This window comes from Watersipora subatra, chromosome 1 (assembly GCF_963576615.1).
Source record: "Watersipora subatra chromosome 1, tzWatSuba1.1, whole genome shotgun sequence".
NCBI lineage: Eukaryota > Metazoa > Bryozoa > Gymnolaemata > Cheilostomatida > Watersiporidae > Watersipora > Watersipora subatra.
In genome coordinates, this window is record NC_088708.1 from 30,951,043 (window position 1) to 30,962,567 (window position 11,525).

The 11,525-nt window shown below is 36.6% G+C and overlaps 2 protein-coding genes across 5 annotated transcripts in view; one reads left to right on the top strand and one right to left on the bottom strand.

Moving 5' to 3' along the window:
- The window catches only part of LOC137387987 (transcription and mRNA export factor ENY2-like), a 49,228-nt gene extending 40,618 nt beyond the window's left edge, over positions 1 to 8,610 (top strand). The window contains exons 1-4 of one of the 4 annotated variants that reach the window (XM_068074517.1): positions 2,372 to 2,389; positions 6,224 to 6,261; positions 7,156 to 7,229; positions 8,405 to 8,610. In XM_068074517.1, coding sequence (XP_067930618.1) covers positions 6,232 to 6,261; positions 7,156 to 7,229; positions 8,405 to 8,603 — 303 coding nt within the window. In that variant the 5' untranslated portion in view covers positions 2,372 to 2,389; positions 6,224 to 6,231 and the 3' untranslated portion in view covers positions 8,604 to 8,610. Of the gene's footprint in view, positions 1 to 2,371; positions 2,390 to 5,611; positions 5,681 to 6,148; positions 6,262 to 7,155; positions 7,230 to 8,404 lie in introns of those variants that run through there. The other 3 variants (XM_068074514.1, XM_068074510.1, XM_068074504.1) reach the window with 3 other exon arrangements.
- An 81-nt stretch (positions 8,611 to 8,691) lies between these two features.
- On the bottom strand, positions 8,692 to 10,621 carry LOC137387977 (small nuclear ribonucleoprotein Sm D3-like). The gene is made up of 2 exons (XM_068074497.1): positions 10,188 to 10,621; positions 8,692 to 9,001 (listed from the first exon to the last, which is right to left on the bottom strand). The coding sequence occupies exons 1-2, from the start codon at positions 10,504 to 10,506 to the stop codon at positions 8,931 to 8,933; spliced, it is 390 nt and encodes a 129-aa protein (XP_067930598.1). The 5' UTR covers positions 10,507 to 10,621; the 3' UTR covers positions 8,692 to 8,930.
- Between the last annotated feature and the right edge of the window lie 904 nt (positions 10,622 to 11,525).

The following is an 11,525-nucleotide window of genomic DNA, read 5'->3' on the forward strand; positions in this document are numbered from 1 at the left end:
ATGGAACCTTCAAGCGAGTCCTGAAGCGTTGTAGCCATGCTGGGATTACCTCTTCTCATTCTAAGGTGGAGGCTGTACAGCAGATAACAGTTCTGCAAAATAAAACAGTTATAGAGTGTTTCCTCGGCTTTGTAAATTATTGTGCCAGATTTGTTCCAAAGTTGTCCAAGTTTACTTATCCGCTTTGTCACGTTATTAAAAAAGGGTGTCCATTCTTTTGGTAACAGCCTTAGGTAGAGGATTATCAGAAGATTAGGCAGATGATTACTCAAGCTCTAACATTGGCATTCTTTGAAGAAGACCACCCAACGTTTTCTGTTGATAGTTTTTCACATAGAAATAGAAACCGGTGGAGTTTGCAGCAAAATCAATGAATGATTAACAGCAGTGGTACTCCTAAATTAAGAAGGCTCTATTAGCTATGTTACTTGCTTGCAAGTGTTTCAGGAATAACTGTTGGAGGGAGGGTTCTGTAGTACGGTGCCCCCTTGGGTAACGATGACTGTTATATGATTTTTTCACCCGGCGATGTAGAACACACTGACTTTTTGTCCTCTCCATTCAAAGTATTTTTCACTATACGAAATCCACAAAATATTTTTCTCGGAATTCAAATTTGGCAGTCGGTGTGCTGATTAAGTCAGAGTTAGAAATATGCTGATATACTATTCCCCCTAATCCTTCTAACAAAGAATGAAAGAGATATGATGCTCAGTCTCGCTCAGCTCCACGTTATTCGTTATTAGCTATTGTAAAAACGAAACCGAAAACAGAGAATTGATAAAATAAATGGAAGAGATAGGATGCTCGATCTTGCTCAGTTTGGTGTTATTAGTGATTTTTAAAACAAAACCGGAAACAGATAGGTGTTAAAATTTTAGCGATAAAAAAGTGTAAGTTCTGTGAAGTAGTTAAAAATACATACTAAGACATAGCTTCAAGTATGTCTTTAGTAAGCTAAATTTATTTGAGTTAAATTCAATGTTTGTTTTTTGCCTCGAAAGTAAGAACTCCCTACGGTATGTACTGCATGTATTACATTGTAGCGTTACATTTTATTGCAGATCATAACCACTAAATACATTAAAGTTACTGAAGGTAACTATAATTACTAAAGTTATCATATTCTTTTGTTTCTAATTTTTAATATTTACTGTACATGTATAAAATTTTGATGGTTTTTACCAGGGGTTGTTGACATTAGTCATCTGCCATAGGCTTCTATACCCCTCTATATGAAATTTTCGCCTTAACTTGCCAACACTGAAACAAATCTAAATCGTACGCCGAGGTTCCACAGTAGTAGAGACTGATCATCAGCTTCTCTGCTTGGGTAGTTTTAGAAGGAAATCAATCACATGTCACATAGGTTGGATGCAATGCGCTTGGAGTTGTCATTTCCGGTTTACTTGGAGCTCAAGTTTCAGCCAAAAAAGGAACTTGTTTTTGCTGACATGTTATCCAGGTCTTGTCCATCTGAGATTGACTGTTTTTGACTGAAGATTTTGGTTCTGACTCTGCTGTTTGTTTGTTCAGTTGTTATTAGGTCTGAGGAGGTGATGGACAAGTATGTAAAGGCTACAATAGAGAAAGAAGAATTAGCTGTTGGGATGAAGTATATCACAAATGGGAGCCCCTCTTGTAAAAAGTTGTGCATGAGTAGAGCCAGGACTTATTGGTTTCTTCGAGATCAGCTTTCAATGGTAGCGGTGATTTTCTATGACGCACACCTCGTGATTTCAATGTTACTCTATTGTAAAGTTATGGACTCATTGCACAGTGCACACCAAAACGTAACCAAGACATTACAAGGGCCTCAAACTCTGTGTTTTTGGCTAGGGCTAAAAAAAGAATTGAAGGTAGATGTCTCTCGTACGCCATGCCGTCAATGAAAGGAAGGAACCATTGCTGCCGATGGCTATTCCTGTTTACCTTTTGAAGTCTTAGGAGTAGATTTGTTTCAATTGAAGGAGCTGATTATCTTTTGGTAGTTGATGATTTCATCAAATGGCCAATTGTGAAACCATTAGGAAAAGGTACAAGTAGTTTAGCAATCATCCACAAAGCTCTTGCGGAGGTGTTCAATGATCTTGATCTACCAGAAAAACTTGTGTCAGACATTGGACCGCAGTTTGCAAGTGCCGAGTTCAGGTCTTTCTATAACTCTACACACCCCCTCTAACACCACCATCTACCTTTGCATGCGGCAGCTATTGGGCAGAAAGAACCGTAGGAACGGTCAAGTCTATGATGAAATGTTGTGCTAGAGAGGGGAAAGACTAGTTGCCTGGATTGACGTCTATACGCAATGTAAAGCTGATGAGCTGCCATCTCCAGTTGAGAAGGCTTTTGGATAAGACTTGGCATGATACTCTTTCAGTTAGTCTGAGTAAGTCTTTAGTCAGAGGGTATGACTTAACTGTGGTCAGACGTTAGTTAGGTGACTCAGAGTAAAAGTAGGCTCCATTCTAATACCCATAGTGGACAAGAGAAAAAATGTTTGATTGAGGGCCAGGCTGGTCATTGTAAGACTGCTAGAGGTGGCTGGATTTTGGGTCATATCTCAGGCCTTGACAGTGATAAGTCATATTTGATATCCACTGATCGTGATCACATATTCCGTTCTAACAGAAAATACATTAGGCTTAGTAAGATAGTTAAAGAGGAGCCAGTCTGTGATGACTACTCAAAGCTGCTGGCAGGCATTTCTCATGATAAGAAAACACGAATTGGTCAACAGATTGTGGATGTGCAAATCCCAGATGGGTTGGGTACTGACAATGATGGTTTCTCTGCTCCGTGTTAAATGCCTGGGACTTTGGAGGGTGAGGTCTTTACCCGGCGCTCAGGGTGCATTAGATGGCCACCAGTACATTTCAATGATTATGATATGTCCTAGCTGGTCAAATGGCCCTAGATATGGAGGTCTATTGCAGGCTTAAAATTATTTTTAGTGTTTTATCGTTAAAAATTAATTAGTTTAGCAAGAGTTTCATGTTTCAAAATGTTTGTTGTTCATTTTTTGTAACAATGCGACGAGATATAATTGTTATCATTCTTTTCATGCAATTGTTTTGACTCATTATTTTGGGCTGTTTTTTTTCAGTAGAGCTAATCATTGCTTAAAAGTTGACTTGCAACAAAGTTCACATTACAGCTATTTGGTATCGAAAGATCCACCATGTTTTAATCTGCTGTACAGTAGGTTCAAAGTATGTGGAAATGTGATTACAAGCTCTTAAAAGCTCAAAAACGAACAGCTATCACGAAAATGCTGTAGGTTGCAATCCCTTGCCAAAGTGGCTCAAATGGGATGTTGTTGAGTACAATGGTTTCTGTTTACACTTTCATGCAACCTCATTCGTCGAAATATTTTCACAAATATACTTCGCACATTCAATAAAACCATGTCTATTGTCCTTGCGCGTCTATTTCATCATCATCATTGTAATGCTGTCGCTTTGAGCACTGCTATCTCAAAACCTACCGTAAAAATTCGTTCAATTTTTTACCTTAGCTCGAAGGAGTGCATATCATACTCTGATAAACATGGCGAGCCTGTTGGTCACCTGTGATAGTCAAAAAATGCTGCAGAAATTGTTCGCACCATTTGGTAGAAAGTATGGGTCACATGATCAGATCACGACTAGATGATTAGACCAAACTGAAACGAAACTGTAAAGTAGCGAGCATCCATATTTGATAAGGGCTTTTTTGTAGAACTCAAAGTGTTTGTCATAAACTAGTGCTACGAGACGTTTTACATTGAGCCTTTTATTGGCCTTTAATTTCACGTGATAACATCACGTGTCAAAACAATAACCATAATGTTTGAACACGTCATCAAAATAGATTCCAAACTAGAGCGTTTTCATGATGGCTGCGATTAACTGTTCGTTTTTCAGCTTTTAAGAGCTTGTAATCACATTTCCACATATTTTGCACTTGCAAGACAGCAGAGTAAGACATGGTGAACCTTTTGATACCAAATAACTGTAATGTGAATTTTGTTGCAAGTCAACCTTTAAGCATTTTGATCTGTAAATAGATAGACATTTGTCTTTTGAAATCTGGCATAAAGATAGATTTCAAGCCTGTTTTCATCTATGTTGAAAGTACTCCAACTATTTTGTAGAGTACATAATTATATGTCTATTAAAACATTTATATTTGGTTTCATATATTAGTTAGGCATTTTATGTGTTTGTATATATCACTGTATATTCACTGCAATGATCTCGTAGCCATTCATTAAAAACCTGTTAAAAATGTGGTTTACTTCCGGAGCAATAGAAAAATTCATCTTGCCATTTCTCTGTGGAGCATGAGAGCATGTTATGGATGATGATAAAAAAGAATTATCTTAAGTGCACTACTACTCATTTACTTATACGCCATATGTCTTTATGTCATGGAAAGCATAACAGTCAGACCCGCCAAGTGGCACCAATGAAAACTGTTAGTGTGGTCATCTACTCATTTTTTTAAATTTACTTACTCATGCGACACTCTAGCCTGTCTTGACAAACTGTTGTTTTTGCGGAGTTGTTCCCCTGTCGAGCGGGCGAGCAACACAACAGCTTTTCACAAGACTTACTGCACCTGATGCATCAGCTGCACGGAAAGGGAGTTGTTCTCTTCCGTCTATGCGGCTTGGCTGCGATGTTATGGCGGTCGCTCCATTGGTAATCATAACGGATTTCGCGCAAAAATTTATGTAAAAAAAATAAAATTACAACGTTTAACTAAATACCAGTCTTTATTGTAAATGTTAGTATAATTTAAGAATAAAATAAATTGAAAATAAAATCCATAAGAACAAATAAAACTGACTGATACAAAAATGGAAACAAAACTGACTGAGCGCACAAATAACGCAATGTTTTGTCGCTGTTGTTGCCTAAGTTCTCAAGTTCTACTAAAGTTTACCGCAGAGACTGGTCGCTGGTTGAACGTTGTAATCTTATTTTTTCTACATAAATTTTTGTGCGAAATTCGCTATGATTACCAATGGAGCGACCGAAATAACATCGCAATTAAGTCGCATAGACGGAAGAGAACAACTCCCCATAAGTGCAGCTGATGCATCAGGTGCAGTAAGTCTTGTGACAAGCTGTTGTGTTGCTTGCCCGCTTGACGGGGGAACAACTCCGCAAAAACAACAGTTTGTCAAGACAGGCTAGCGACACTCACCTATGTCTGAAGTTTGATGGATAGCAGTTGTTTGACAGTTATCATGTTGCTAATGTTGGTTATTAACTTTGTGCAGACATGTACCAAATAATTTCTTATTGTAACTGCTAATTACAAAAATAGCAAATTTTTCTAACTTCGATAACCTTAAGAGTATATTATATAGGTAGCTTCCAAAGTTTGGTGTGTCAGGCGTCATTTGCTGTCCTAGTTGAACTTTTATATTTACGTAGTGCACCTACTGGTATATTTCAGTTCATACTGCAATAGTTAACAGTTATGTTGCTATATTAATATATGACTGAGTAGTCAGTGCATAATGTTCAATGTTGCTACAAGATAATTTAACTGCATTACATTTAGAATTTTTTGCTTCATTATAAGTAGATTCAAACACTTGAGAGCGGATCGATAGTAACAACTGCAGGGTTTGACTGGCCTCCTTACTACAATATTACTTCCTTGCTCGCTGTTACTTACAACTCTGGTAGGTACTTGGGCTATTAGTTCACTATTACAAAAACGCCCTTTAGATGGCACTAGTGTTGTTGCCAGATTTGCAAATCACAAAATTTCTCAAAATCTAGCTGAGATAGCAGTTTCAATTGGGCTGGCAAGTCACTGAAAGAGAGCTTACTATGTAATGATTAGGAAGTAAAAGCGTTCAAGGTATTGATATTATTGTTTTTGCTGCCATAAATTTTGGCCGTAAATGCTTGTTGTAGCATTGTTTGTAGCAATTCTGAAGTTAAGAACACATGATCATAAGCACAATGCAAACATCAGATTTTTTTCATAGGTAACTAATGTTTGGCCATCTCCCCTCAAAGAGTAACCGCTGTGGCGGTTCATAGAACCAAGCATCTCTCTAAAACTGCCTTGTATAGGTTTCTTCTGTGTTGGTGTCTAACATATGAAATTGTATGTGTAGTAGACTCAATGGTTCTTAAACTCTGGCCATGAAAAACAACCGCTCATTATCTTTGTGATCGCATTCATTGTCTTCCACAGTATATTTATATACTTGTAGATTGACAAATGGATCCTCGCCATGGTTCAGAGGCTTTGGTAAGAAACATTTGCTAAAACTTGTTTGCTATTGGGTACAAGTTTTCAATAAGACTAGTTTAATAAAATGGCAAATCGTTTTATTCTCATCTGGTGAATTTTGTCACGCTAATACTTTGATTAGCTGGTTGGTTTTAAGTGTAAAATGTCCGATTCTCTATATTTTTTAGTGGACAGACTGTTTATCTACCCTAGGACACATGTATTCGCCTCATCTAACTTTCGCGTTTTCGCATAGTCATCCTCTCGTGAAAATTTCATGTGCGAAACTAAAATATCATAATGAACGAGCGAAAACGCGAAATTAAATAGCTATGTTCATTGATAGTCCAAGAAACAAATGGCAGCAAGCGATCAAATTGCATTATCGATCTCGCCCACACCATTCTACCTGCGGTTCACAATTACAAACTAGTCCCAAATTGAATTTTTTTTCGTATCGGTGAACTGAACCTGAGGAATCTAATTATGTTTGTTCCACTGCATTTATTTTCACATCACTATATTTTCGCACTCATCAGAGCTGCGAAAGTTGCAGCAAAATTTTACTCTGTATGCTACTCACGAAACTAAATACTAGCGAAATATAAGTGTCCTAGGGTATACAGTAAAAGCTCTTGCTAGTATTTTAGTTGACATGTTCTAGCAATATATACCTATATACACGCATGCTTACTTGCATTAAAAGCACTTGTTGACACTAGTACATGTAGATGTAAATCCGGATCTGTTTCTGATAGTACATGATATGCAAAAATTAGCTAAGCTGTAATTCTAAATGTAAGTTGCATGTGCTACCTTAATCGTGAAGTGTGTATATAGAACATCGGGAGTGTATATTAGTAGATTTGTTTAATGGTGATCCATAGACCTAATCATTAACGGCGTTTGTAGATGCGTTCCAGTATCAATCAAAAGTTGATAGAGAGTGGAGAGATTGACAGATTGAAAGAGGTTCTCAGAACTAGGTAATCTGCTGGTGTATCCTAATGCAAGTGTACTAGTGTAAATAAGGCTATATTCTTCAATGTTGCCTCTATCAAAAATATTAGTAACCTTCATAATTTCTCAATGAAACGGTGTTAGTATGAAACTGTTGGCTGGGCTCTGGGATTCTGATTGAAAGTGCTTCAGTATTGACTCTCTGCATTAGGATGGGAGATGTGGCCATCCCAAATGTGCCCATCCCAAATGTGCCTTGAGTTAACAGGGGTCAAGCAAGGATTCTGTGTCCAGTCTAATGATTGAAGTGTTTTATATAAATTTGCATAGGAACTTGTGAGCCCGATGAATATAAGATTAACATAATGAAATGTATTAGTCCTGTAAATCTTTCACTAAAAATGAAGTGCACAGTTGATCTATGGTACAAGTAGACAGTCCAATCTGTCTAATGTGAACATGATTATCAGGCAGTCGATTTTATTTTAATATGGAATAATTAGTTCAAAGAACAGTGATTAATTGAGCAATGACAGTTATGCTTTTCGGGAAATAATAGCTGGTCAATCCAATGATAATCGGTACTTTCATCAAATAATTTATAAACGGTTGGAAAACATGTACATGCTTACGAGCAGCAGTACATGATAATAAAGGCGGGGATTATTTCTGTTGATGTTAATTAGTTTTCTAGTACTTTTAATTTAGCTAGCTCAACTATGGTAATGTATCATCATCATACCAGTCTTTATATCAAAGTTATGTGTTGATCCTTGTAGAAGGCAACCTAATATTAGTGAAGAAAAACATTCCTATTACGAGGTGTTAAATGTAGTTTCTGTAGGTACACCTGGTAAGGGATTCAATATCGTGTAGGCGCTGTTATTATAATGTGATTCCAATAGTTCGCGTCAGGAACGTTTCTTGCCCAATTGTGAATTTGGTAAAAACTGTTTTGAGCTTTCAGTTTCTAACAGCAATAATATGTACTTAAAACAATTTCTTCTATGTGATATGATACGGTATAGACTTTGACAAGCTATGATTAATTTAGTTTTAACGCAAATTAGTACATAAATATCAGTTATATTTTTAAAATACTGTACTCAGTTTGGCTTAGTGTTCAAATCAGAGCTATGTTTTCCAAAGCTAGAATTAAAGGAAACTTGCGACACCGCAATCCTTTTTTCTGTTGATCCAGGCTTATTGAGTCAGGATGGCGGGATGAACTCAAGGCACATTGTAAGGAGATAGTGAAAAGAAAAGGTCTGGAAAATGTCACTGTTGAAGATTTGGTAGCTGAAGCAACACCCAAAGGAAGAGCACTGGTTCCAGATGATGTGAAACGAGAACTTTTGGGTAGAATAAGAACATTTCTGGCTCAACAAAGCACTGGCTGACTGACTTCAAGGAGCATTTGTTCAATCGTACAATGGCTTTTTATTCATGTTGTTGCAACTATATTCATTCGCTTTAATCATGTGAAGCTAATATATGTACAGTGATTTATTTGATAAATAGCTACAAAGAAAGACCAACAGCTGATAAGCATATACAGATGGTCGGTGAAATAAAATATATATTGCAATGTGCCAAACAGTTTAATTCGACAGGTACATCTTACCAAACTACACATTCATGAACAAATTACTTCAGAATCAGAGTTGTTGGCCTCCTAATTTTTCCAGCAAATAATACAACTATTTACATGATGAATAAAAGTAACCCTAACGTCGTCGTTGGAAAGCATTGCCTCCACTTCCTCTGCCTCTTCCTCCGCGACCACCACCTCTAGCAGCTAGAAAGCAAAATGAGAGATTAATCATCGGTGAATAACAATAAGTTGAATGCTTGTGCATATTAGGAAAGGATAGAAATATTAGCACATTTGTGTACTACCTTTCAAGGTTGTTGCTACCTTTCAGGCCTATTAAAAAAATCAATGATCACTTGAATTATAAACAATTGTCGCTTGAATAAGTTAAATGCGTGAAAATAATGTAAGCATAGCTCCACAGTACATTTTCTTTCAGATTTCTCTTTCAGTGGCATGACAAACATGTTTCACAAGGTTGTTCACATTGAAACGAAATGTTATTTGCAAGAGCTACATAACAGCGTTGTATTTGGAGGGAACATTATGAATCATAAAATGTTACGGACACGGATATACTTTTTAAAATATTTTCCTACTGACAACAAAAAATACAAGTTTAACAGAAGCTAGAAGCTTCAAATCAGCAGTGATGTGATTTGAAGCTTTTATATTTGCTTAAGGGAAATATAAAAGTGCTCAATGATTTTAATTACTCTGCAAGGGCATCACATGCAAAGCCGAATTATAATAGGCTACACTTTTTCCCAATTGGGCGTTGACTGTTGACTTAAAATATGGAATAGCTGTGAAGTCATATAACCTGGAATAACATATATGGTTGTAATAAAAATTGACAATTTTACGTAAACGAAGCTATGAAGGAATTTGCATACTGCAACAAGTTTATATGCTCACACATCTCCTATAAATAATTTATTTTCAGTTAATGGCTTGCGTAGTGTATGTAATTATTATCGTAGTTTGTGCAAAAAATAGGCAATGTTGCTGTTTTAGAGTATCTAAAAAAGGCATTCTTTGAAGCCATATAAAAAAAATTTTTGGAGTAATAAAATATAGATTATTCGAATAATACGGAAACATTAACTTCTTAGATTACCTAAATTTCTTAATTAACTATGAAACTAAAATATATGTATGAATTCAAGTGTCGCGACGTATATGAAACGAATAGGTTTGAAAATAATATTCGTGTATTTCATTTTAAAACCTCCATAGAATAATTCCATGTATTATGGAAAATCATAAGCATGATGCTATGCATTATGCTTCATAGCAGCACGTACCATTGCCTGAGCACGGAAAAATCAAACTCGTAAACAGATGCTGTTATAAAGCAACGGCGAAACGATTAATAAAAGGAAAATACCTTGTGCTCGGAGAATAGCGGATTTTCCACGTCCAGCATTACCAGGAGCTTTTCCTTGTACCTTCTTGAACATCGGAGCATTTTTTAACATGTCAGGCAATATCAAAAACCTTATTTTGCTACCCCTTATGAAGACATTCTCTAGTTGCGCCACACGACCATCTCTAAAAGTGATAGTTATATTGGACATCTGGCAATTCATATTATCTTCGGCTTCCACTAATTTTCCTCTGTGCACTTCACCAGTAATAGTCTCCAGTGTTACTATGTGGCCTTCAGCTTCATGCAAAATTTTAATTGGAACACCAATACTGGCCATGTCGTAGATGTTAATGATCCCAATATATGAACACAACGAAGATGGTACTCGATTGAACCTCTTAATTTTTCTTCAACAGAAATTCGACAAATTGTGTTTCTGTAACGCTACAATAGCGCTTCTATCTTAGAAGTAGTTCCATGCAATTCTACAGCTAAAGTGCGCAGGCGTCCGTTAGAAATTATAGCTCGAGTTTTCGAAATACCCGGTTTCACTATTATCCTTTCTCCCTCAAACCTGGTAGTTTGAGTGAGAAAGGATAAAGATATATCCGATAGCTTTATCCATACAGCTGCCACACTCAAGGCAGATGTGCGAACCAAAATGTAATGTCAAATGGCATATCATTTTTTGTTCTTCACATAACACAACTGCTGCAACATTCAGTAAATCTTTCATGATATCTAATGCGCGCTATCCAGTAACATCCTTACACTATAACAGTTTGGTAGGTTCGATAGAGTACGACAGTTTGATAGAGTTCGAAATAGGAAGCTGTGTGCCTCATCTCTGCTTGGCTTTAAAACACATTATTAATTACGATGGTGAAAATTGTGTGTTGTAACGCTTAAGGATTATACAAACAGTATGTTTTATAAGGCACTCGTCAGAAATATAAGTGTGCAGAGCCTCAGTAAATCACGAGCAATCTCTCATAGTATAGCAGTTTTACTGGTCTGCTAATACCGCAAGCTACTGACTGAAGCGTGAAACTTCACTGATAAATGTTTGTTCAGAGCAAGTTATATAACGTATCTTTATTTATATATAGTTTCAACCTCCACACAAATAGTTTTGAATGAAACACCGTGAAATCTACAAGATAATGGATTTAACATAAGATGAGCCCACGCAATAATATGCAATAATATGAAATTGATATACAAATCATGTATCGTATACAGACCTGCCAACCCAAGAGTGGGGCAATGCGTGAGATTTGGTTTTGGGGCAATTGATGTATTAATGATAGTATATATAAAATTGTGGAAATTGGGGCAAAAATCTTTTGCATTTTC

Coding starts and splice junctions, on each gene's coding strand:
- LOC137387977 (XM_068074497.1), bottom strand. CDS start 10,506: ATGGCCAGTATTGGTGTTCCAATTAAAATTTTGCATGAAGCTGAAGGC. Junction 9,002..10,187: donor CGCTATTCTCCGAGCACAAG/GTATTTTCCTTT, acceptor TTTGCTTTCTAG/CTGCTAGAGGTGGTGGTCGC.